The 27139-nt window shown below is 43.7% G+C and overlaps 3 protein-coding genes and 1 long non-coding RNA gene across 8 annotated transcripts in view; 2 read left to right on the plus strand and 2 right to left on the minus strand.

The window, feature by feature from the left end:
• Positions 1-2286, plus strand: part of SLC23A1 (solute carrier family 23 member 1) — a 40752-nt gene extending 38466 nt beyond the window's left edge. The window contains exons 13-14 of the mRNA XM_083606555.1: positions 231-326; positions 1648-2286. Coding sequence (XP_083462681.1) covers positions 231-326; positions 1648-1895 — 344 coding nt within the window. The 3' untranslated portion in view covers positions 1896-2286. The remainder of the gene's footprint in view (positions 1-230; positions 327-1647) is intronic.
• Positions 2287-3088: 802 nt separating this feature from the next.
• Positions 3089-18506, minus strand: PAIP2 (poly(A) binding protein interacting protein 2). 3 transcript variants are annotated; one of them, XM_083606806.1, is made up of 4 exons: positions 18328-18506; positions 8738-8897; positions 6907-7086; positions 3089-4198 (listed from the first exon to the last, which is right to left on the minus strand). In XM_083606806.1, exons 2-4 carry the CDS (start codon positions 8873-8875, stop codon positions 4142-4144), a joined length of 375 nt encoding a protein of 124 aa, XP_083462932.1. In that variant the 5' UTR covers positions 8876-8897; positions 18328-18506; the 3' UTR covers positions 3089-4141. The 3 variants fall into 3 exon arrangements, with proteins under 3 accessions (XP_083462932.1, XP_083462933.1, XP_083462931.1); XM_083606807.1 differs by having other exon boundaries at positions 18446-18478; XM_083606805.1 differs by lacking the exon at positions 18328-18506 and adding an exon at positions 14468-14609.
• Positions 18507-22092: 3586 nt separating this feature from the next.
• On the plus strand, positions 22093-23770 carry LOC310759553. The gene is made up of 2 exons (XR_014546406.1): positions 22093-22224; positions 22485-23770. It is a non-coding gene; the product is annotated as an uncharacterized lncRNA (long non-coding RNA).
• The window catches only part of MATR3 (matrin 3), a 30540-nt gene continuing 26406 nt past the window's right edge, over positions 23006-27139 (minus strand). For 2 of the 3 annotated variants that reach the window (XM_083606449.1, XM_083606448.1), the window contains 3 exons: positions 26257-26623; positions 24895-25016; positions 23006-24004 (listed from right to left, as the gene is read on the minus strand). In XM_083606449.1, the coding sequence (XP_083462575.1) occupies positions 23957-24004; positions 24895-25016; positions 26257-26623 (537 nt within the window). In that variant the 3' untranslated portion in view covers positions 23006-23956. The remainder of the gene's footprint in view (positions 24005-24894; positions 25017-26256; positions 26624-27139) is intronic. The other variant, XM_083606447.1, reaches the window with a different exon arrangement.

Here is a 27139-nt window from a genome sequence, read left to right on the forward strand (position 1 = left end):
GAAATGAGTTAGTATAAGAAAATAAGGTTCTGAACTCCATGGAAAGGCTGGGTTGGGGAAGGAGAAAATGACATACAAAAGCATATATACCACCGTTTCAACTGTAAACAGATTTTTAATTTACTAAATTTAACATTTTCATGCTCAATCCATCTGCAGTTTTCAGTTCAAGCTCCAAAAGCAGTTTTGAATTTGTGATACGATAGGCATGTTGTCAATCTTATTTCTAGGTATTGCTGAAGTGGACCAAATATTAACAGTGCTCTTAACCACAGAAATGTTTGTTGGAGGTGGCATTGCATTCATACTGGACAATACCATCCCAGGTACAGCAGTTTCATTTTCTTGCAGTATTTTCAGAGTGTTTGTTGTGGGGGAGGAAGGGAAAGGAGAATGTTAGCCGCTTTGAGACTCCTTTGGGTAGCGATAACGCGGGATATCAAATCCAAACTCCTCCTCTTCTCAAGCCGTTTGCATTTCATGTCTTGAGTGTACAGAATCTTAGGAACCCAAGCTGGGTCCAGACCAATCTAGTTCACATATCTGCACAGCACAGAACCAAGAGATCACACAGGTGTAGAACGGAAGCCAGCAATTTCTATCATATATCAGTGTTGGCACTACCCTAGACTGCATATCATATACTGAAGTGGTGGAACTGCAGTACATCTGGAGTTAGGAGCTGGGGCAGTATTAACAGCAGGGGTATCAAATGACAGGAGGTGGGCTGGATCAGGCCTGGCAAGCTGCGAGAACTGGTCTGCCAGCTCCATTTTATTTCCTATTCTCTGTGTGCTATGGCACCCAGCACTGAGGTGGAGAAGTAAAAACTCCTCTTGCATGCTCTTTAAAGATCACTCTCTAAACAGCAGGCAGAGGACTTCATCTCCAGATCTCAGGACTGAGATGAGATGAAGAGTAAAAAGGTAAAGGACCATTAGGTCCAGTCGTAGCCAACTCTGGGGTTGCGGCGCTCATCTCGCTTTACTGGCCGAGGGAGCCAGCGTACAGCTTCCAGATCAGACCGGCTCCCTCGGCCAGTAAAGCAAGATGAGCACCGCAACCCCAAAGTCGGCCACTACTGGACCTGATGGTCAGGGGTCCCTTTACCTCACTAACAGTGGTGGAGTGTGGAAACGTTGACATTGCCGCTTCATCAACTGCTGTAGGCTTGAGAGAGCGCACTTGCATATGCGGTGATTGTGGAGGGCTCGGGCACACACACACATATGTGTCTACACTTAAACGCAGCAAGCATTTCTTTAGTAGAACCCTGATCACACACACTGACCATTTTCTGAATTTGGAGTGTTATGCATTTGCTGGAGGGTTGTTTGTATGAACAATCCATATTGCAGATGGCAAGAATTGTGTGCTTTCTACCAAGTTTGAATTAACCATTTGCAAAATGGAGCGTCTAGCGATTGAACCATTATAAGGGACTGGCCAGAGGCTGCAGTTTCTTTTAACTACTGTCTGTCACCGTTTGGCCAAGACTGCTGCAGCTACCACTGAGGAAAAATAGTTTTTAAATTGAAAAATCTCAGGTTTAATCTGCGGTTGTAAACTTGCTTTATTTTGTTAAGAGATTATATGGTTCTCCTCTTTGTTTTGAACACCCCCCCCCCAATCTATACTCCTTCCCAGGGACTCTAGAGGAACGTGGTCTTGTACAGTGGAAGGCTGGGGCACATGCAAATAGCGGCACGTCTGCAAAACTGAAGAGTTACGATTTTCCATTTGGAATGGGTGTGGTTACAAGGATCCGGTGGTTAAAATATGTGCCAGTTTGTCCAGTCTTCATGGGTTTTCACTGCGGAACAAAGAGGGATTCCAGCACACCAGAACAGACAGCAAACACGGCAGAGATTACAGTCATATGTACAAAAGTTTGAAGAGACTCCCATAAGGTATGGAAGTTTGGACAATCTCAGATACTAGGGTATTTAAATCATACCCCATGCCTCAAGCAAATCACGCCAGCAGAGGAGATTTTCCTCTGCCAACGTGTTGAGTTAAAGAGAAAGCAGTTAACGGTTCAGCCTGGCGAACGGTTTAACAATCTGTAAATTGGCAAGACACCTTTGTTCATGGGCAGAATTCTGCCACCCCCTTTCAGTTCTGTCTATCCAGTATGTGCTTGGAAGAAAAAGATGCATTGGTGCTATGTTATGTTTTTGGGAGGCCATTAGCAGAATTGTGTGTATCCTCCTGTCGAAATAAGTAAATTCCACAGTCAAAATGATTCAGTCAAGTATAATTGCTTTAAACGTACTTTGATTTTTACAGCTGGCCTACTGTTGTGATTCAAATTAAGGAATTTGGGACTTTTCTTTGGCAAGAAATGATGCAACAGGTGGGAGGTATTGTTTACATACACAAATATGAGGGCTGCTTGGATTCCTCAAGGAACCAGTTCTGTTTCCGGTACACTTCTAAGTAAAGTGTTGTGGACACTTAAAAGTAAATAATGATTATAATGACCTTGCTGTAAAAAAAATATGCTAGCTAATAACACCAAACCGTGAACCACATGACTATGAAAGGTATTAAGTCATTATTAAGCATTTTTCTGAAATCCCCTCCAGTGAAACCTCCTCACTGTTTCCCAGCTCAAGTTATGATTGCTCTGAAACTGCATAATAATAATAATAATAATAATACCTTTATTGTCAATGTACAACCTGTGTAAGTAGCACTCTCTACAATTTATCTCTGACAGTTAAAAATCGCTGTTACCCTGCATCTGGTAATGTATGGTGCCAAAGACTTAAGATAGCTTTGATTTGCATGTAACCAGGTGCAAGACTACAGTTACTGTCAGTACCTAGGAAGTAAAGAAAGCTAATTCCACAGCAAAAGGCTCAAAGTTATTGGCATTTAGCGAAATTACATGCCAAGGAGTAATCTTAAAAAAGGGCAACATTAATTCAGGCCCATGTCTCCCCTAATTTGCTTCACTTTACAAATAACAGCACACATCCTTTACATCTTTTCCTTATGTCAAGTCTATTACCCTCTCTCTCCATCAAGGCCTGCACACAAGTTCTGAAAAAGAGGAACACTCAGGAAATAAAAAACCAAGAAGTCGTTTCTACTATTATTTATTTTTTTAAATATTTTTGAAAAAATATAATTTTTTTACAATATTTTCAACTTAAACACTATTCACACTGAACACGTATGGCAGCTTAAGCTACCCAAATATGAAGTTTAAGAAGCCAAAACTGTTCTAGTTGTATTAAAAAAAAAATTGTGCTGCAGACTACTGTGTAGTGGATGATTAAACAAAGCAAGGGAAAAGCACCACTCAAATCACTAATGCTATAAAGTTTTACAGGTAAAACCAACTCTTTTGAGGTTGTAAAATTTTATACAGGCAGTGCCGTGTTTCTGGACTTCTGGAAGAAATTGTGACGCACAACCTCGCATCACTTTAAATATAAATGTATTAGTGGGACAAACATTCCAACATGATAACTTGCTGTAATACAATCTCATCTGCCAGTCATTTTTGTTTCTCCTCCACCAGATCTGGTAGCCAAGATAAAGGACTTTGTACAGGTCTGTAAAAGCAGTTCGTGTATAATACATTATCCACGCTCTTCTCAAAAAAGAAGAGCAGGATGTGAAATTTTGCTTCATCATGGGAAGAGTTAGTAGCAGTTCTGAAATAATCCAGCTAATCTGCATAATCAGATAAACCTTGCTTTTATTTTCATGTTAAGGCATTATCAGGTGCATATCGACACCAACTCTTGCTTTAGCTAAAACAGACCACTCTTTGTCACGGATCCTTCTAAAAGTAGAATTCCAAGAGTTTCTCAGAAACTTGGTACATTTCTCAACTTGACTGGTGCTTCCAACCTCACTGTCTCATTCACAAAAAGAGCCTGGGTCCAATTGTAAGTGTTATTATTATTTTTCTTCTCCATTCCATTAACCTCTGACAGCAGTTGACTTAATAACAGTCTCAGCACTTTTATTAAGCATGCAAGACTAACAAAACTTTGGCAATGCGTAAGTGTAACACAGTGACAAGAAGAGAGAGCGTTTTAACAATTAAATCTTCTAATACTGGCTTCACAGTGTGGAAATTGTGCTACATCCACCAAAAAGAGGGCCCAGTCTACTCATATATTTAGTACTTCACCCCAGGAACAAACTCCTTTGCATTTGGATTCAGATTACTCTTGACCTGGAGGGGGGGAAAAAAAGACATTATAGATTGAGTTTATGGGGCAAAATGCATCTATGACGCATTTGCACAAGGTTCAAGTTCTTAACAGCCAAGAGCTGCAAGATGCAATCACAGAAAAATATTCTAAAGAACAAGGTAGTCTTATCATAGAAACAAAAGAAGTTGCCTTATACGGGGGTCAGACTAGTTGATCATATAGCCCAGTACTGTCTGCTCTGATGGCCAGAGACTCTCCAGTAGTGGTGTCCAAACTTTTTTCAAAGAGGGCCAGATTTGATGAAGTGAACATGCGTGAGGGCCAACCAAAGTTGTTGAGCTTTTCTTAGGATTTTACCCAGGAAATAAACTGCCACAGAGGCTGGATTAAACCAAACAGCAGGCTGAATTAGGCCCCTGAAACGGACTTTGGATGTGCCTGCATCGCCAGGAGTCTTTGCCATCATACACTAATCCTTTTAGCTGGAGATTACGGAGTCTTGTTGGCATCCATGTGTCTCAAGAGACAATGGAGTGTGCCTCTGGGGCTGAAGTCAAACCAGTGTGTTAGCAACACCGAAGTGACCGCTTCGGGGTGCAAACCTGGGCAGTGTGTATGGAGGTCCTGGGCTGCCCAGATGACAAGCCTCACTAATGTGGTCCAAAGAAAAGCAGCTTAGCAGCAGGAATTGCAGGAAGGAGGCATACAAGGCTCCATCCAACTGTCTTAGGGACTCCACTCTGGATTTGTGTCTCGTTTACTCCTTAGCCCTTTCTTCTCCCGAAAACATCCTGCAAGGCAGCTGGAGGTTGAGCACCCGAGTTTTCCTTCTCCAGGATGAGCTACCTTTCCAGGTTGTCAAGCTCCACCTGCCCCTCACTTCCCTCTACAGCTCGTGCAGAAACCGCCTTACTGACTGTTGGACCAACTCTTAGTCTCATCCGCTCAATCTGCCGGACCCTGTCTTCACATGCAGAGGAAGTCCCAAACTCACCAAGACTGTGTTGGTATGTTTTACATGCAAAGCATGTTCTCTGCTACTGAGCTAAAGCCCCTGGCACAAACATTAAAATTTTAATGTTTAAGAGTAAGAACCTGTTGTAAAAACCATAGAGGAAACCCCCACTGTTTGCCAAGGACACAATTATCTGAATGTTGAATGTAGGGCTTGGAGGATCCTTGGATGTTTACCAATTATTTTTATTGATTTCCCACAGTTTTGAACAAATTGTCACCAAATTAATACAGATCCTTGGATGTTTAGCCCCCACCATAATATATAAAGAGGATTTAGGAAATGCCATTCTTAAGAGTATACCCCAATACATCTGGTACAAGCCTATTAGCTTCTATCAAAAAACCATGCCTATGGATCCACAGCTGTGTCACAAAAGAAGTCAAAGAGCCTAACTCACAGGCTCACCTAATTAGATAACGGATTTAAACAGAGCAGCCTGGATGTCTTAGCCACTGTTCCCAATTCTAAACTTAACAGTGAATCCTTAACAATCAACAGCAAAAACATTAATGTGGCAATTTAGATGTTATTTTGTGGTTACTTTTAAGTAGTTCTGGTTTTAATTTAACACACCAGAGTTCCTGAATACTACATTCTTGTTTATTATTGTACCTGAGGCTTCACTATGACATTTTTTGTCACTGCACTTTTAACACGAGGTTCCTATCAATGAAAAAAATAGCAAAGATTCACATGTTTCTGCAAGTTTATCCGTCCAAAAAACAACTGCTTTGATAACTTCTGCTGAATTCGTGTGCAGAGTATGTACTAAGGCAGAAAAGTTCCAAATTGTGTGCCAGCTAGCACAAATGTGCTTTATTAAGTAAGGACTCCAGTGAGGTTGTCAAAATTACCTGCCTCTCAGAGAAGGTTGATAGGCAAGGGAAAAAAAGATACAGAGCAGCAATTTACACTAATATTGCAGTTGAGCTCCCCCTGTGGGAAGGCAATTTTTCAGTCTAGGCATTGTGGTTCATGTGCACACAAGAAGGAAACTTCAATGGAACTGACTTCTGAGCAGATATGTTTAGATGCCCACAAGTAGTTGAACTTTGGTCCCAATGAAATCAATGGTGCCAAAATGCAACTAACTTTGGATCTACTCCAATATTCAGCCAATTTCCCTCATTTTAGTCATTATCTATGCTCAAGGTGTTTTTGGAACAGACTTGGAAAGTGCGAGGAAAGGAAAATACGTTCCATTGGCTAGTTCTATGCTTTTATTCTACAATTAATTAAAATTGGGGAGACGCTTCGTTCATCGATCCCAAAGTATTGCCTTTGTTATATGTTATTACAATTTGCGCGCTACCAATGGACCTTTTCATATGGAAGGTGCTAGACAGACACTGAGGCCACCTCTAGCTTCAGCCACCAAGCATGCAAGCCACATTGTCACAGAATCCAAAAGCCAACATGAGAGCTGCTCCGGAGGTCTGCAAGCACACATTCCCTCTCTTAACCACCTAGGCCCCAGACTATTTCTCCTAGACTCTTAACACATGCTTTCCTTATTTCTCTCCATTCTTTCCACTGCAAAGACATTAAGCGGGAGGGAGAGGGGAGAAGGAGAACAAGACAGAAGAGGAGGTTCTGTTATGAAGTGGCTTGATTTCCTTCTTTTTTAGCTCCTCTTTGAAATAAATACCTGACAGGGATTGTAGGCAGTCTTGGTACAAATAAACTCAATGTTTAAAACCAGGGACTTACCACCAGATCTTCCAGTGACGAACTGTCACTGATAACAAGATCATTGAGCTGGTCCTGAATTTGATCCATCGTTTGCGGGAGATCTCTGGCTGGAATAAACCACTCATGTTCTTCCTCCTCTTCCAGCATCTCTTGGAAGCAACGTTCTATAAATTCTTCTTCCCACAACTCCTCTTCGATCTGTATTTAAAACATAGGAGAGAAACTTCACCATTACCGCAGCCACCAATCTTAAGGCTTCTTCACAGAGGTCACGCACAGAAAATGCTACAGCACTGCTCGACCAACTACTTCACAGTATTTTCATCATGGAAAATAAAGGTTTTTGGGGTTTGTTTGTTTTTAAATTCAGCTGGTTCTAGCAAGAGTCATATTTTCCAGCAAGCAGCCTTAATGTGGCAAGTTTGTGCAATAATTTAGTTGCACAATAGTTTATTTCCTTTAGTTCCCATCCCACATGAGCTGACAACACATCCTATGTAAAACGAGGCAGGCTAACTTTTAATGACAGCTACTAAGAGAATGGGAAGTAAGACCCAAATGAAAAATGGCTGGGGGGCGGGGGGAGTCTGAGAGGCCATCAGAACACACCTCACTTCTTTCCTAACACTAACATGAGTTTGTTTGAAATTGCCTTTTCACTTTACTTCTTATTCTTGTAATATAGCAACACACAGCATTTAACCCGATATTATTATTATTATTATTAATTTATTATTTATACCCCGCCCATCTGTCTGGGTTTCCCAGCCTTTCTGGGCGGCTTCCAACAGAACACTAAAATACAATAACCTATTAAACATTAAAAGCTTCCCTAAACAGGGCTGCCTTCAGATGTCTTCTAAAAGTTTGGTAGTTGTTTTTCTCTTTGACATCTGGTGGGAGGGTGTTCCACAGGGCGGGTGCCACTACCGAGAAGGCCCTCTGCCTGGTTTCCTGTAACTTGGCTTCTCGCAGCGAGGGAACTGCCAGAAGGCCCTCGGCGCTGGACCTCTGTATCTGGGCAGAACGATGGAGGTGGAGACGCTCCTTCAGATCTACGGGGCTGAGGCCGTTTAGGGCTTTAAAGGTCAGCACCAACACTTAGAATTGTGCTTGGAAACATTCTGGGAGCCAGTGTAGGTCTTTCAAGACCGGTGTAATATGGTCCCTGCGGCTGCTCCCAGTCACCAGTCTAGCTGCCGCATTCTGGATTAGTTGTAGTTTCTGGGTCACCTTCAAAGGTAGCCCCACATAGATAATCACTGATACTATTTGACAGTGGAATAAGAGGGTTAGAAATGGCTAGTAAGTTAAAAATTACACATGGCAAGGAATTCTTCAATCTCAGAAGGCCTTGCTAACTTGTGTATTTATTTAGCGTCCAGGGGCAAAACTAGGCTTTATTTCATCTGGGTCAAAGACCCCATTTGCCCCCGCCATGTGCATTTGTGTACATGTACACACACACACACACACACAGAGCCTCAATGGCACTCCTGGAAAATTCACCCGGTGCAAAAACCTGGCTAGCCCCCCCCCAATAGCTACAGCACCGAGCATTCCTCTATATTTAAATATCCAATTTAAGCAGAGAGCAGAGATTAAGCAACTGGAGTACCAAGCTGTGTTTCAGAATGAGAGACAAGACTATCAAGGAAAGAACTGGAAGAAAATATAGGCAAATGAGATGCATGTTGAGAGAACAACAATTCTTTGCAAAGGCTTTATCTGAAGAAAAGAGGCAAGAGTCCTTCTGAAATTTCTAATAAAATATGATACCAAAAAAACCACACAAGAAAACACTCCTTCTTTACAGATATGGAAGGGGTCACATTATCTGCTCACCCACCTGTCTGTTGAACTCCTCCTCGTTTTCCATCCACATGTACTCAGCAAATGGATTATCATCTTCATGAGAGTGACCATTCATGATCACATCTTCATTGATAATGCTTGGACTAGTACTCCTACGACTTGGGTCTTTCATGGTTGTGCCTTTGAGCTTAAGCCTGAAAGGGGGAAAAAACACACCACGGTCTTAAAGACGCTCAGTCAAATCCATAACTGCACTTACTTGAAAGTCCCTTGTTGATTTCAGTGAAACATGATCCAGTGTCTGCAATGCTGGAAGAGACACATAGTTTGGGAAGACTAATTCCTGCATTTTCCTCCTCAAGCAGTGGAGATGGAATATCTATGGACAAGTTCCTAACACTATATGTGACTATGCATGTGTCAAAATTTTCCTATTGGCCTTTTTAGGGTGGAAACAAACACAAAGATTAAAACCTGTATTTTGCACGGACTGTGAAAAATAATGCAATTATGGTCCAAGTTAGACAATATGCAAGGCAGCACTGACTTGTCTGACAATCTGACTGAGAAATAGTGGAGAGCAGTTGTGATAATTTCTGGCAGGAAGATTAACGGATAGCAAAGGGTCCTTCATCTTCCTCAAAGCCTTCCCTGCAGCGTCTGGCAAGGTTCTATTTTGTCATCTCTACACACTCCTCTCTCTCTGTGTGATTGTCCAATAGGCAAGATTCAATCAGGTTTCAACAAGATGCCATCTAAGTACTGTATTTTTCGCTCTATGGGACCATAGGACGCACCTTGTTTTAGAGGGGGAGAACAAGAAAAAAAAAAATCTCCCCCTCTCTGCCCAGCGCCCCTTCAGCGAAGCGGCAGGAGGCGCAGCGCAGAGAGGGGGAGAATTTTTTTTCTTGTTCTCCCCCTCTAAAACAAGGCACCGTTCAAGGTGCGTTCAGTCGCTTTCAGGCGGCTACCTTGGAAGCCTGGAGAGCGAGAGGGGTCAGTGTGCACCGACCCCTCTTACTCTCCAGGCTTCAGTGAAGGCAACCCGAAGCCTCCGGAGCGTGGCGGGAGTTCCTTTCGACCTGCTCTTTGGGGAAGCCCACTGCCAGCCCCAAAGAGCAGGTCAGGGAGCAGCGGAAAGGCGCGTCAGTCTTTTCTCCCGCCTGAGGAAAAGCCCGCAAGAGCCGTGCGGAGCTTGTGTGCGGCTTTTGGGGGGTTTTCCTGCCTGCCTCCCCCCTGCATTCGCTCCATAAGACGCACACACATTTCCCCTTACTTTTTAGGAGGGAAAAAGTGTGTCTTATGGAGTGAAAAATACGGTACCCTTTGTATGCAAGGATGCTGACTGGTAATTGAAATATGGGAGCAAGGCAACAATATCTGGCATATTTTCTGACTGGGGGAGGGGAGAGAAGATGCAGACAATTTTAATTGGTGGTGTTTAGCCTTGCCAGTCTCCGCTTTGTAGCAGATGCAGATTACAATGTTAAGCTAATGTATCTTTCATCAGCTCCCATATTGAAAGATGTCTCAAATCCTTTCCATCTAATGAATATCTTGCTGTCTTCATTCACATGTTGGAACCCTGAGGTGAAACAGCTCTTTATGGGGTTTCCCTTGAGAATTACGGTATATTCAGAAGTTTAATTTTGGTGCAAAACATGGTCGATCTTGATCTCTCAACAGTGTTACATTCATGGCTGTGGGGTGCTGGAAATGTTTGAACCTGAGATTTTCTGATGTTCCAAGTTGAATGCTTTACCTTTATTTACTAAGCAAAACTAAACAGCTGTGCCATGTTAAGTTTTCACATGCTGCACAACACTCAAACCAACAGCCAGAAAAACCCCCTGAATATATGACTGGCAAAAAGATTCACTTAAGTGCACTTAAAAGTGGCTTTAAATGTTACATTGCCTCAAATGCAAAGCATTTCTGGGGTGAGGGTGGGTGGAATAAAATAGTGCAAGTATGTTAATATGTGTAAAATCAGTAGCACACATCCCCTTCCGCCATTTAAATTTGTAGGGAAAAGTTAAGGCACTGGGTATTTTTAGAGCACTAATTTTAGTATGCCTAAAGCACTGTGTGTATGGTATGCCACTCTTGTCCACTTGCTCCTCCCCAGTCTTTCTGCTGTTGCACTAAGTCATGTTTTGGCTTTGCATGTTGTCCCCAACTCAGGCTAATGATTTAGCTCCTTCCTGACTAACCGTGAGCTCTAACCAAGGTTTGTCATATGGTTGATGAGCTGCGGTTTGTCCAAGAGTGCTAAACCATGATCTCATGAACAGGAAGCAGCAAAGCTACTGCAGTCTCTTCTCCTAGAGACGACGCACTTGTGAGAAGTCATGGTTTGACGCAGCATGCCATACAAACCTGGCCAAAGTCTGTACAGTGGTACCTCGGGTTAAGTACTTAATTCGTTCCGGAGGTCTGTTCTGAACCTGAAACTGTTCTTAACCTGAAGCACCACTTTAGCTAATGGGGCCTCCTGCTGCTGCTGCGCTGCTGGAGCACGATTTCTGTTCTCATCCTGAAGCAAAGTTCTCAACATGAAGCACTATTTCTGGCTTAGCGGAGTGTGTAACCTGAAGCGGATGTAACCTGAAGCGGATGTAACCCGAGGTACCACTGCAAAACCACTTTCACTATGTATTAGTTCCAGTTGAGATGGAGATAAATTTTACTTAGTACTGGTAGGAGCACCATTCTCTTTTGCTAAAGAATGGTTCTACCTGCAAAAACTTGAAAGGCAACTTAATTGCACTTTGTCCTTCTCACTACAACCGATGCAACTTTAAAAGCTGTTCAGTTTGGGAGGGGGGTACTGTTTCTTGTTATGTTACCAAGTTAAGATATAAAATATATTTTAATATTTTTTAACATAGTTAAAAACAGTCTAAGGTAAAGGGACCCCTGACCATTAGGTCCAGTCGTGGCCGACTCTGGGGTTGCGGCGCTCATATCGCTTTATTGGCCGAGGGAGCCGGCGTACAGCTTCCGGGTCATGTGGCCAGCATGACTAAGCCGCTTCTGGCAAAACAGAGCAGCGCACGGAAATGCCGTTTACCTTCCCGCTAGAGCGGTACCTATTTATCTACTTGCACTTTGACGTGCTTTCGAACTGCTAGGTTGGCAGGAGCAGGGACTGAGCAACGGGAGCTCAGCCCGTCGCGGGGATTCGAACCGCCGACCTTCTGATCAGCAAGTCCTAGGCTCTGTGGTCACACACCAATAGTCCACTAATGTGTGCCCTGGAACGTCACTACTTTCTGCACCCAAAGCAAGATGCCTGGGCTTTATACCACAAAAGTCCTCAACCGTGTGGACCTAACAAATCTCAGAAGTATCTTCATTCCTTTACTCCTTCTTTAACACCAAAGTGTGCCTTTTTGGCTGGACCATCATGTAACTTGATTGATCAATAAGGGGCAGGCAAGAGGGATATTCAGTGTGTTTATCATAGTTGATGAATGTCCTTCACCTTAGCAGTCTATCAAATTCTGACTCTGAACACCTTCTCAAAGCATTGCAAGCTTTTCCTGTTTGGGGTGGCTTCAAGGGCTAGTAAGCAGCAGTATTAGAAACAGAAATATGAAAGCTAGGAGCCAAATGGCACCTTAAACCTAGGTTATGGGTGCAACTTTTTATAACAAGAATATGAAGCTGAAAATGAATGAACTGCAGCTAAAATCTTGTGTTCATTTTTCACATGGTCTAGTCCTCATCTGAAGACTGCAAAAAACAATGCCGTGCTTACCTTGCCCACCACCCTGATATTCTTAAGAGGGTCTCTTCTACAGTCTTCAGAGTGGCTGGAAGTGGGGAGGCAGAAAAAGGTCCTCCTTTCCTTCCACTCTGCAGAAAAGCCCTACACCCCCTTTCCTTCACATAAATATATATTTTTGGCACCACAGTTAACACATATTAAAGGCCTATACAGCTGATGGCAGAGACACCCATCTTGAGTATCCAGTCCTTCAATGATCCCACTCCAAAATCTGTTTTGGTTTTAAGCATCACCGTGAGAGTCCGAGGTAGATAACACTTTAACATACACAACTTAGACCACCATAACTTACTGGCTAGTATACTTCAAATTAAAAGCACATCATACATTAAAAGTACATTAAACAAGGCAACTAAAGCCTAACTAAAACATGTTGGGTTTAAAAAGAAAAAATAAAGTTTTCAGGTCCCCTATCCATGCACATTCAACTTGGTTGACATTTACTTCTGTGTAACAGTGGCAATTTTAATCTGAAATCTTAGGCCAGGGGTTGGCAACATTTTTGTGGCTTGGGCTGGTTCACGGTCCCACAGACGCCACGGTGGGCGGAGTGTGTGTGCAAGCGCAAATGCTATTTCCGGCGCTCCTTCGGGCGCAGAACACGCGTGCGCAGCTCCCCATTGGCTGCAGGAGCTTCCTGTAGCCAATGGGAAACCGGCCAGCATCACGGAAGTCGGTCCCTGCTCTGCTCCGCACCAGTTTAGTGTGGCGCACGGGAGCAGACTGAGTGGGGGGGAGGGGTCCATGGGCCAGTTAAACGACCCCCATTGGCCGCTTGTGGCCTATGGGCCTTAGTTTGCCAGCCCCTGTCTTAGGTGCAGTACTGTACCCCGAGCTGAGAAACTGCTTGCGTTTAAGAAATTCCCTGTCGCAAAACACACCTAGAACAATGGGAGTTTAGAGTGCTGGTATGCAGGCTTGGGAAAGTTTTGATTCCTATATATTTTTTCTGTCTATCCCTCTTTTGTATTATTTCCAGCCTTAACACACTGGAAGCAACGGAAATGTTTTTCAACCACCCCTCAGAACACAGGGAGGAGTAAGTTCTTATTGGAAACACCCATTGTATATTGTTCTGCCAATCTAGTAAGGAAGGTCCACTTGTTGAAGCGATGAATTCTGCATTTAAAAATAAACCACTATTTAATGTAGGGAATCTAACAATCTCTGACGGGTACAAGTTCTCCATCCCTGATTTAACTGACGTTTAGCCATCTGATAACGGAACAGTTCTTTCTGTACACTGAAGGCTTTTTGATGCTGACTTCCCCTGTCTGACAATCCTTCCTTCCAAAGTCCCAACCATCCAGAGCAGATTTTTAGAGACTACAAGGGGCTACATATTAAAGGGAGAGCTCGCAGAAGTGCTCCCCCCACTCATCTCCCACCAGCAGGCGCATCTTCTGAGCAGAACACTGTACAAGGGATGCTCATGCTAGAGGATGGGCATGGCGTCAAAGTTACTTAAGTACCAACACTGCGAGAAATACCAGTTATTTTTCTTTCTCTTTTGAGAAGCATGGTCAGGTTTCAAGGTTAGCTCTGCAATACTTAGTTAAGCATTTATTGTCGGTCTATACATCATAATAAAGCCCCATGGAAATTTGGAGGGTTTATTTCACAGCTGACCAAACATTTCAGAGACTACTAATTAATAGCAAAGCTGATTTAATTATTGTCACTTGCAATTTAAAAGTCTTCTTTACTATAAGTACCATACCTGCTGACTATGTAAACAAGAACACGTTATATTGATGCAACCTTCTGCTACTGCTACAGACTCAAAGATAGGGCCAGAACACTTAAAAGGTTAGTTTTTTAAATGTATCTTGCAAGATATTCTAGGCTCTGCTTAAAACATCTCTGATTATTACATTCAAACAAAAAATAATTATTGTTCTGTGTCCACTTTTGATTTCAAAATGTACACCATTTCTATGATTTAGCTTGGGAAACTAGACTGCAAGTCACCTTAGAAATGTCATCATGTTCCTCTCTCCATTTGCAACAATCAAGGGGAGCTGTGTTTAAGTACAGACTTCCCTCTGGCAGCTCTATGTCTCTTCCTACTAAATCCTGCAATTCATAGGATCCTGATGTCAAATGAGATTGTGACGTCACAAACCTCACCTGAGAGAGATGATGTATGTGGGCAAACACCAAACAGTTATATAACTTAGCTCTAAAAGAACCGGTTCTCCATCTACCCTGTGATATTATGTACTGAAACCAATGATATATAATTTGATTCATGGATAAGATAGCTGCAAGGGTAGGCAAGGTCAGTGTATATTTAATGCTTATTATAATTTTATCCATGTCTTCGGCAGAAGAGTTCAGATCAGCTTCCACGTGGCTTAGGCACTGCTGATGGCCAGGTATGGTTGACTTAAGTAGAGAAACTGCATCAAATGCCTTCTTTGACATAACTTTTAGTAGGTATAGCTTTTCTCACACCTGCCCAACCTCTCTCTTCCCCATATGGGAGTGTCTCTTCACTGTATATGGAAATTCTAGATCACTGGCTTCCAAACTGTGCTCGGAGGAATCTTGAGGCTCCTCAGAAACTTACCAGAGGTTTCTGATCAGTAATTGCCAACAAGCTTCACTGAAAAGCAAGTTTGTCTACCATTTCTGAATCTTCTACAAAGCACAATGCAGAGGAATATGGTGTGTATTATAGAACAGCATCCTGACTTAACACAGGGCAGGAGGCTGTCCCTGTGTACATTAAGTTTCGAAATTCATACCAACAATCCTCCACAATGCTCTGGGGTTCTATGGCAGTTTTGTGGGAGTTCCTCATCTGATGAGATAATGTGGAAAAAGTGTTTCTTGGAAGCAAATAGTTTGGAAATATGGCCCTAGATAAAAATGCAAATTAGAGTAAGATTTTTAAAATATATATAAAAACTAATTTGCCTCTTCAAACAGTGAAATATTCTGTACAGAATGAGGGAAAAATAAATGGCTACTGAATTTTGAATCTTCAGCCCAAGTATCAATGTACTGTTTTGCAAGCCTGAATGGTACACAAACTATTTCTACCCCAAAAAACCCCAGGATATAGCAATCTGTTTAAAAGGGCATTAGGAACAGTGACAGTCTGCAACATCAGAAAAACTAAGTAAAGGATTGATGTGGCCTGTCTTTCCTCCCACTGTCCTCTCTAAAGGTAATATGTAGGTAAGAAATATGATGCCTATACCTGCCAGCTTAACTGTACCTTTCTGGATTCTTGTTTTTCTCTCAGTTAACAAAGAATAAATGTTACTGAGCGAAACTCATCTGATTTACTAATTCTGCTTCAAACACGAAGACTTTAGAGATGGTGCCTAGCAGAATAACCAAAGCACACTATGTCATCCCATACCATCTTACTTCAGTATCTGATTAGAGAATTCAGAGAGAAAATGAGGCAGAGGAACAGTGGCCAGCAGTCTATTTCTAGGAATCCCAGCAAGAAAGGCATCAAAACAGCAGCCCTCCTCTACTGTTTGTCACCGTGCAACCAGGATGCAGATGCATGCAGTATGCGGGTTGAGGCTCCTTTTAGTTATCATGGCAAAGATCTGCAGGCAGACAAATTCATGGAGGAGAATAGGTGTTTAAAGTATCTGACTAGGAGTGGGAAGATCCAGGTTCATATCTCCACTTGGCCATAAACCCACTGGGTGGCATTGGGTCAATCACAACCTCTCCTACTCTCAGTGTTGTTGAGAGAAGGAAAATGAATAGGAAAGCCACGTACACCGTCCTGAGGCCTTTAGAGGAAAGACAGGATGTAAGTTTATTAAATATACATCCCCCGAACCCTGTGCTCATCACCATAACTTGCTGCATCAAATGTTATTTTTATTTGCTTAGCAGATGTATATCCCATCTTTCTTCCAGTACGGAACCCAAGTGGTACAAATGCACTAACATGCTCATCTTCAGCATGGTGGCAGCTGCCTATGCCCACATTATAACCTGCATATGAAGTTAAATGTGTGTGCCGTGTGACAGCAGTGCTGCCTTCCACCTCTCGTGAATCTAATTATCAGCTTCACTTATGTGAGCCCCATTTGTGTCAATAGGTAAAGGTAAAGGGACCCCTGACCATTAGTCCAGTCACAAACGACTCTGGGGTTGCGGCGCTCAACTCGCTTTATTGGCCAAGGAAGCCGGTGTACAGCTTCCGGGTCATGTGGCCAGCATAACTAAGCCGCTTCTGGTGAACCAGAGCAGCGCACGGAAACACTGTTTACCTTTCCGCCGGAGCGGTACCTATTTATCTACTTGCACTTTGACATGCTTTCGAACTGCTAGGTTGGCAGGAGCAGGGACCGAGCAACGGGAGCTCACCCCGTCGCGGGGATTCGAACCACCGACCATCCGATAGGCAAGCCCTAGGCCCTGTGGTTTAACCCACAGCACTACCCATATCCCTATTTGTGTCAATGCATCTCTTCAAATAATACAGACACTTTGATGGAGCCCATGCAGTGTTTCTCAAACTAGGGTTCTCAATTGTTGTTGGACGACAACTCCCTGCTAGCTAGGGGACAATGGGAGTTGTCGTCCAACAACACCCATGGACCCAAGATGTTTGAGAAACGCTGGGCTAGGGCCCAGGAGTTCAAAATCCCTGTGAAAGCCAGAGCTACCTCACAGGTTTGTTGATAAAAGCGGGGATGGTGAGAACCTGAGCTCCTTGGATGGAAAGGAGGGTTGTAAACATGGTAAAGGTAAAGGGACCCCTGACCATTACGTCCAGCGGTGGCCGACTCTGGGGTTCCGGTGCTCATCTCGCTTTATTGGCCGAGGGAGCCAGTGTACATCTTCCGGGTCATGTGGCCAGCATGACTAAGCCGCTTCTGGCGAACCAGAGCAGCGCACGGAAACACTGTTTACCTTCCCGCCGGAGTGGTACCTATTTATCTACTTGCACTTTGACATGCTTTCGAACTGCTAGGTTGGCAGGAGCAGGGACCGAACAACGGGAGCTCAGCCCGTCGCGGGGATTTGAACCGCTGACCTGCTGATCGGCAAGCCCTAGGCTCTGTGGTTTAACCCACAGCGCCAACTGTGTGCCTTAAAACATGGTAAACAAACAAATATATACAACAGCCCTCTATATTGTGTTCCCGACCACCACTGCTGCTTTCCTTTCTGCATAGGAAAACAAGAAGACAGAGCACGACACTCTTAATCTCAGGACTGTTGGTTTGAGCACAATGTTGGGCAAAAGATGCCTGCATTGCAGAGGGTTGGACTAGATGACCCCCAGGGTCCCTATATGAACGAAAAGCCCCCCTCCCTCCCAAAAAAAACCACTTCAGTCAAGATGCTAAGCCAAAGCAAAGAGCACAAGGCAAAGCAAGACTGGAGGAGCAGGTCTCTAACTAGGCCTTCGCTTAAGCCCCGCCCCTCATCGCTTAAGCCCCGCCCCTACCATCTTTGTTCGCCGCCTGAAGAGCGCGCAGGCCCCGCCCCCTGAGAGAGGGAGGCGGAGGGGGGGGGGCGAAGCGTTCGAAGTACACTTAGACGCGGAAAGCCGTGGCACGTATCCCATCATGCACCACGCCCCTAACAGACAGGTACGCTGCCCCGGGTACCCGGATGAAGGGGGGAAAACACACGCCCTCCAACCCCCCAACCGGCGCCATTAGGCCGCTCTCCGACCAACCCCCCTCGCTTCTCCTTCTATCGCCTCAGAGGGATTCGTCGTCGTCCTGCCCCCCCCCGAAAGGTTCCCCTCACGCGGGGTGTGGGCGGCAAAGGGAGACCGACGTCCACGGCGCCGCCTCAGGGCGCTAGGCCCCGGCCCCCTTCCGCCGCAGCCGCACCTTTCGAAGAAGTGGGTCAGCCGCTCCTCGCCGCTCTCTACTCGGCTGCCTCGCTTCTCCTTCGCCGCCCCCTTCCCTTTGGAAACACAACAACCGCCCCCCCCCTTCCCACTCCAACCTATCTCTCCGCAGGCCGGATGTGAGGTCACTTCCGCCCCGTCTTGCGGCCGTCTCTATGGTCTCCGCTCGGCGAACGACCGAGACGGGCTTCCGCTCGGAAAATATACATAGGCCGCAGTCACCACAGAGCTACGAAAGAGGGAGGACTCTCTAGGGTGTGCCGGAAGTCGTGCCGCAGCGGGACTCTCTTATTCTTTTTCCTACCTCTATGGTCGCCATTTTTCCAAGAGGGTGGAAAAAAGACGCTGTGAATTTAAGGGAAATATAGGAAGGTGTGCAGCTGCTGAAAAATAAATTGTTCCGACAGTGAAGTAGACCCTCTCGGAAGGTTGTGGACTCTCCTTCCGTGGAGGTTTTTAAGCAGAGGTTGGATGGCCATTCGTCATGATCATGATCTAGATGAGATCATGCACTGCTGATTGATGACCTTTTTGAGTCCTTTCCAACTTGACAACTCAATGGTTTGATTTTACACATGCCAACTTAATTGGGACTAGGGATCTCCCTCCCACCAGAAAAAGACGACTTCTGCGCAGCTTTTAAGATACTGATACTTTTAGGCCAACAAAGGTCCGTATAGTTAAAGCTGTGGTTTTCCCAGTAGTGATGTATGGAAGTGAGAGCTGGACCATAAAGAAGGCTGATCGCCGAAGAATTAATGCTTTTGAATTATGGTGTTGGAGGAGACTCTTGAGAGTCCCATGGACTGCAAGAAGATCAAACCTCTCCATTCTGAAGGAAATCAGCTCTGGGTGCTCACTGGAAGGACAGATCGTGAAGCTGATGCTCCAGTACTTTGGCCACCTCATGAGAAGACTCCCTGGAAAAGACCCTGATGTTGGGAAAGATGGAGGGCACGAGAAGGGGACGACGGAGGACAAGATGGTTGGACAGTGTTCTCGAAGCTACCAGCATGAGTTTGACCTGCGGGAGGCAGTGGAAGACAGGAGTGCCTGGCGTGCTTTGGTCCATGGGGTCACGAAGAGTCGGACACGACTAAACAACAACAAATTTTAGGCATCCTGCTTAAAATGACATTCAACAGATCTGCTTTGCCTGATAAAAAGTGTGCAATTTAGCACAGTGCAGGTGACTGGGTTGTTGCCAGCAGCAATGTTCATTCTCAGCAGTAGCATCTCTGCATGCATCTGAGCTTTGTGTAGAAATGTCAAGACACGTCACCAGTTTTTGCACCCCCCTTTACCTACACACCTCTCCCCCACATCTAAAAAGAAAGTTACACTGCATTCTCTATCATTTTCCCAGGCAGGTGAGAAGCCGTGTTGGTTTTGCTACAGCAAAAAAACTCTTGCTGCCGCTTAAAGACTAGCAAAAGTGTTGTGACATAAGCTCTCATTAATTAAAACCCTGCTTCATCAGATGCATGTTGAAATCTCAGTTGGCATGCACTGCAGAAAATATTCATCATAGAATTGTAGAGTTGGAAGGGATCCAGAGGGTCATCTAGTCTGTTGTAAATAAAAATATGCCCTTTTCCCTTATGGGGTATCCAAGAGCCTATATAGAGTCCTTACATAGGTTCCCTATTGGTAGGAGAAAATAACAGAGGCCAACCAGAGAATATTGAGAAGCAAAGCAGCTAGTAAGCTTGATCTTTATTGATCTGTTGCAACAGCGTACTCCCCTCAGACGCAGGAGAGGAAGAGGACCCCCAAAAATGCTGTGCAAGGGCTTATAAAGACTTTTGAAATTCCCATCCTCTAGATCAAGACCACCCCCAGAAACATTATGCATTCATCACAGAAGGGGTGTAACCTAAGACTACCCCTCAGATAAGGCGGTCTAAAACAGAACATTTGCATGTTGTTTTCTCCTGTCGCTTTGTTTATTTCCTGTTTGGCAGGTTACTTGATTGGATTTCTTGGGGAGCCTGGGCAGTCTTTTGTAATGATAAGGCTCACACCCTTATTCAAACACAGAGTAAGACAGGATTTGTGAAGGAAGAGACAATGGGGAGGCTTTTCCATTTTGACCATGCAGAGAAACATTTGCTCAGTTTAGGAATCAAAATGGTTCCAGGTTGGCTTTCCTGTGCTGATCTATGTACGTGTGGTTATGAACGTTGCTATATATCTAAGACCATAAAATTCCTATCACAAGTCCAACCTCTGAAATGCAGGAATCTTTTGCCCATTGTGGGGCTTGAACTCCTGACACTGAGATTAAGTTTCATGCTCTACCATCAGACCTGCCAACTGACAGTGGGCTGCAGTGCCACAAAAGCTTATACCATAAAGCTTATAGTTAGTCTTAAAAGGTGCCACAAGTCTTTTGGTGTGTATGCAGCTTTTGGAACAGGTTTCTTGAAAACACCTTAAATATAGAGGCAAAGTGTAAATGGTGGTAACCCTGGGTTAGTGATTCACCAGGGATGAGTCAATATCTCCCTCAAAACGGTCCCAGGCAAACCTTGGTAGATGTCTATCCTCCAGCATACTGATATATGCCCGAAAAACCAAGCAGCACATTATGAGATGAAGCAGAACCACTGTTCAGCAAATGCAGCTAAAATTGTATTTTTTTTGTGTCCTGACTTGAGCTGGATTTTCCATTAAGGCAACTAACTACACCTGTTTATGCCAGTTCTTCATTAGATCCTCATGGTTTTACAAGTTTCCAATATTTTGTAATAGTTATTCTTACTGCCACAAGAAAGATTGTAGTTCTTTACAAAAATACACCCCACTCCATCAAAAATCAGTAATAGTATCATCAGTGGGTTTGGTTGGAGTGTTTGGCTTGTGTGCAACATTCATATCAAAAAGTCCTGTAAAAAAAGGGTAACCATTAGGTCCAGTCGTGACTGACTCTGAGGTTGCGGCACTCATCTTGCTTTACTGGCCGAGGGAGCCGGCGTACAGCTTCCGGGTCATGTGGCCAGCATGACTAAGCCACTTCTGGCGAACCAGAGCAATGCACGGAAACGCCGTTTACCTTCCCGCTGGAGTGGTACCTATTTATCTACTTGCACTTTGACGTGCTTTCAAACTGCTAGGTTGGCAGGAAAAAAAATCCTGTATCAAGGGGCAATTCCATCCCATCCCCTCTAGCACAATGGACCTGTATTTAAATGTTCATTTAATTTTGTTGTGTATGTCCAGTGATGTTGACAGCTGAAGGTGAGCTGGCTCACTCAACCACAGAACAAGCTGACAATCTTCTTGGATCTCAGAGATGCTCAGCCTGTGATGAGAGTACATACCAAGTTTTTGTGATAGACCAGCTTTAGGAGAACAGGCAAAGAAGAGTTTCAATGACTCAGCTTTGCCACGAGTTCCAAAAATTTCCCTTTCCCAATCCTCTCTGTCACCACCTCACTCTCTTTTGGCTAAAGACCACCCACATGGTGGTGATGGTATTTGTCCTAACTTCCAAACTGTTGCTGCCCCACATTTTCACCTAGCTCTTCATCTTAAGTCTCTCGTGTTTCTCTTCCTTTCCTCCTCTGCTTGCTGCCTCTTACCACTCACATTCCACTAGAATTTCCTTTTTCTTGGGCTGTTTCCTTCAAACCTTTTCCAGAACATCAGCTTTCTTCACCCCTCACCTCAGTCTCCACAGTTCTGTCTGCTTCCTGCCCTACCTTTAGCTATGGCTAAACAAGACTAATCAGAGCTAGGGGGTCTATAACTATATTAATGGGAATTTCAACACCTAGTTTTCATAATGCTTCCATATTATGTAAATAATGGCACTAACCTTAGAAGTTATTCTGAATTGTGTGAAGTCAACTATTGGCAGATTTCAACTACAGTGGTACCTCGAGTTACATACGCATCAGGTTACATACACTTCAGGTTACATACGCTTCAGGTTACAGACTCCGCTAACCCAGAAATATTACCTCGGGTTAAGAACTTTGCTTCAGGATGAGAACAGAAATTGTGCTCCGGCGACCCAGCAGCAGCGGGAGGCCCCATTAGCTAAAGTGGTGCTTCAGGCTAAGAACAGTTTCAGGTTAAGAAGAGACCTCCAGAACGAATTAAGTACTTAACCCAAGGTACCACTGTATGCAGATACCTACACATTCCATGTTTTCTGAAAATGGCTTAGTTATTCTATGCACGAAGTTTGCAAAACTGAATGTTTTAGCATTGGTATTGCAGAGAGATCCTTCCATTCCATGCAAACAAATTATTACAGTCATGAATTTTTTTATTGACAAATACTGGGGAGTTTATTGCCCTTGTGAATAAAGGTTTCACATACTAGCTCCAGAGCTAAACATACAAATTCAGCTGATTACACTAAACAAGCTCTTTTGGAATGTGTGCTGTTGAATTTCTAGCCTAAGTACAGTAAAGACCAGCTATACCACATGCTGTTCAGACAGTTAACACAAACTATAAATTATGGAAATTTCATGGAAGTGGAGGTCATGCTGTGAGGTTTAAAATCAGAACCTTTAATACCAGTGTAGCTGGCTGGTTGACCTTTAGTGGAAAAGCTGAGTGGGCAAAGAGCATGACAGATGATCTGGTTGTCTGTATAAAAGAAAACTGGCTATAGAGAGTCACATATACACACAAAAAAACCCTCATGGCTGGTTTGGTTTATTGGTTTGACACTATAACAACCTGAATTGACATATATGTAAGCTGTTAAAATCATTAATAGAACTACATGAAAACAGATTATACACGCAAGCTCCCAATCACATCAGCCACACGAAGGTACATCAAGAGCACAGTTCTAAGATAAAACCAAATGTGAAGAGGTAAACTTGTTACTTTGAAGCAAGTCCCACCAATTTCAGTGACACCTTAGTAACTGGTCTAGGATCAGAATTGAAATACAAACATAAAAAGGTAACTATTTACAATTTATGGTTCAAATGCTGCTTTTGCTTATACTTGAGATGTATGAAAAGTACTAAATTCAAGTTGCAAGCAAGAAAAATAATACTGGTCAGAAGAAGAAGAATTTACTTTCTGCGCAAGCAGAAGAAACACAGCATTTTAAAAGCTGACTATCAGTTTTTTCTATTCACTACCAAACACACCGAGACTAAAATAAAGCATTTCCACTTTTTAAAAAGTCACAAAAAATTAGTAAAGATTCTCAAAAGTGAAATGAAATCATGAAAGTCAGCTGGACATAGACTGGAATGTTCCAGAGGAGGGAAAAAGCTAACTGCTTATATTGAACTGAACAGAACCAACGTTTTAAAGGGATGTTCTTTGAAGCCTGAAAATATTAACGCTGATGAAATCCTTTCTTAAATCTTCAGAATGCTGTACATTTCCTTGGTAGCTTCAAGCATCAATCAGCACAAAAAGCTGTATTGTCATTCCCATATTTTTTTTAAAAAGATCGTTTTTGACAATGCAGATTTTGCTGTAACATTAAACACACTAACAGAATTATACTTCTATTTTATTCCACTAAAATCTAAGTAGTATAGCGTTTCCCCAATTTTACTGTATTGAGATTAACGTTGAAAATAAAACCATTTTTTCCTTAAACTGGCAAACCTCTTTTTTTGCATTTAAGTCTCTTTTTTCTGTTTCTTGTCTTCAGCCTTCTCCATGTGTTTCTGTAACAAATAAACAAACAAGGGAGGATTGAATTGTAATTTGTTTCTGTTGCCTGGATCGTGTTGCAATGGCATCATTAGCAACATTCCATAATTTTTTCAAATTTAAGCTTGCTGCATCTCATGGTAAATCAAGTACTAAGGCTGATGTGTACCGTATTTTTCGCTCTATAGGACGCACTTTTCCCCTCCAAAAATGAAGGGGAAATGTGTGTGTGTCCTATGGAGCGAATGCAGGCTCCTTGGCTTTGCCGCGACGCGCCTGTCCTGGAAGCCAGAAGAGGAACAGAAGGTTCTCCTTCTGTTCCTCCTCCCGCTTCGCTGAAGGGCGCTGCGCCTTCTCCCTCTCTGCGCAGCGCCTCTCCTGTGAAGGAGAGGCGCTGCGCAGAGAGAGAGAGAAGGCGCAGTGCCCCTTCAGCGACGCGTCTGTCCTGGCTTCTGCTTTAGCCCTGCGCAGCCTCTTTGGGCAGGGAGAGCCTTCATCCCGCTGCCCTGAAGAGGCTTGGCGCGGTTACCCCAGAAGCCAGAACAGCCACACGGTATCCCAGAAGCCAGATCCCTCTTGCTGTTCTGGCTTCTGGGGTTCAGAATAATTTTTTCTTGTTTTCCGCCTCCCAAAACTAGGTGCGCCCTATGGTGCAAAAAATATGGTACATTGGGCATAATCCAGTCACTATACTTGGATTACAATGGAATGTCCAAGCTCCAATTTGGGCTGGATTGCCTATGACATGGCGTATGCATGAGCTTCTGAACTAGGTGGTGTAGAATAAATTGAGATTAAATTTGCCATTTAAAATAAACCAGAGCCTTAACAAAGAGCTACTTATCCTCAGGTTTTTGTTAAGCTTCTTCCAATAGCTGCATGAAGGTGAGGAATTCTACCTTACCTTCAACTTTTGATAATGTGCAAGGCTGCTGCAGTGGACCTTTTTTGCAGCATCTTCATTGGTGTAGAACAAGGAACACAACTTGCAGTAAAATCCAGTTCGGGGCACCACAAAGCTCACACCTAAATAGAAACATGCACATAATTGCAAATCTGATCCAGAACATCTGATCCAGAACAGAAGGGCCAGAAAGAGAGTCCCTAAGTTCCCTCTGTACTGAATAGGTGATCTGTAAATCAGTAGTTTTATACTGGCTACACATGCATCCTTGCCTTTAAAATGCTCTTAAATAAAATGGTTTGGTTCACACCTCACAGAACTGTTATTTAACGTGAAATAAATGGAATACGACCGAGTCCGACAGTCTCAGAACATACACTCCCTTCTTCTCTTCCAACGCAATCAGGAGAGTTTGGAAGAAGTTTGTTGTTTGTACTGACAAACTGTGGTTAACATTGACTAGGGTTTACATGAAGCTAGTCACTCTGAAAACAAAAATAACCATAGTAAGTTAGCTTTATATTTATGTAATTTGCATAGTGCCCAATACCTGTAGGTCTCAGGATGATTCACAACATAAAACCACAACTTATTTACATTCATTGAACTGCAGTTAAGCTAAACTTCTGAACTTCTAGCTGTGTGTGCGCTTTAAGGCTGACTGCAGTTTAATTAAAAGGTAAAGGACCCCTGACAGTTAAGTCCAATCGTGAACGACTCCGGGGTTGCAGCACTTATCTTGCTTTACAGGCCAAGGGAGCCGACGTTTGTCCGCAGACAGTTTTTCCGGGTCATGTGGCCAGTATGACTAAGCCGCTTCTGGCAAAACCAGAGCAGTGCACTGAAACGCCGTTTACCTTCCTGCTGGAGCAGTACCTATTTATCTACTTGTACTTTGACGTGCTTTCGAACTGCTAGGTGGGCAGGAGCTGGGACTGAGCAACGGGAGCTCACCCCGTCGCGGGGATTCGAACTGCCAACCTTCTGATCAGCAAGTCCTAGGCTCTGCGGTTTAACCCACAGCGCCACCTGTGTCCCGTTAGTGGGGTAGGAGAGCTAAAAAAATTGTCACCTCTGACAAGCCATGCTTCCGATTGGCAAGCCCTAGGCTCAGTGGTTTAGACCACAGCGCCACCTGCGTCTCTTCAGTTTAATTACATCATACTAAACTATGGCTTGGCATGATGTGCACATGTGTTGTATTCTATTTAGTAATTTAACAGTTTGTGCCCATAAGGTCTTGATGATTGAGCCTGAACTGACTGGCAAATTCTAAGCTAATACCTCTTTAGGAAAGGAAGTCTCTTTCTTGTGGTCCATTTACAACACACGTTACATTAGAGGAGGTTGAAGCATTCTTACCAACAGGAACACTTGGCTGATACGGTCCAATCCTATTTTCATCCGGAGTGGCCTGTGCGTCATGGGCAGTCTTACTTTCTTGCCCTTCTGTGTTTTCTATTTTATCTTGTTCTTCCGACACTGTGCCGTCTGTCACCTCGGATGATTCTGACTTCAAATTCTCATTTTGAGCACCATTTTCCAGTGCCTCGTTTTCTTGCTGCCCTTCTTCTGTGTTTACAGTCTGACCTTCTGTTATGCTGCCCTCAGTTTTTACAGCAGATGTAATACCAGATTTACGTTTTTGGTGATCTAAATCTTCTTCATCACCAACTTCATCTAGAGTCACAAAGCCTTCCATGCTCCTTGGAAATCCACCTACATGTCGCTATTGAGACAATTTATTTTTATTTATTACATTAGATATGGCTTTTCTCAAATCAAGCGATCTCATTTAAAGTACACACTGAAGTCCAATAGGGTAATTCCATCACATGCAAACACCCACTTTTATTTCCCTCTCTAGGAAGTGCTCCTCAAAAGAGATGACTTTTGGAGCGCTGGGGTACAAAAGACTATACACCAATGGCCACAGTTTACCCCCAGCCACAGCGCAAAACTGGGTCAGGGCTCGGTATCTCCCCACTTTGCAAGCAACGGGAATGGGCAAGGAGCACAAGAAGGAAACAAACTCCCACAAGGAAAATGTTCCTGTGGCGAAGGTTAGCACTAGGAATCTGGCACTTTTCTTCAACAAATACTGCTTATTTATTTGCTTGCACTGGTGAAAGAGTTCTCTCCAGATCCCTAGGGCAGGGTTGCCTCCCTCCTAAACTTGTGACTTGCAAAGTTTCGGTTTGTAATTCATTTGCGTACCTTGCAGATGTGCAGTTTGTCACTACGT

The sequence above is a fragment of the Podarcis filfolensis genome (assembly GCF_964270895.1).
Source record: "Podarcis filfolensis genome assembly, chromosome: 3".
NCBI classification, from domain to species: Eukaryota; Metazoa; Chordata; class Lepidosauria; order Squamata; family Lacertidae; genus Podarcis; species Podarcis filfolensis.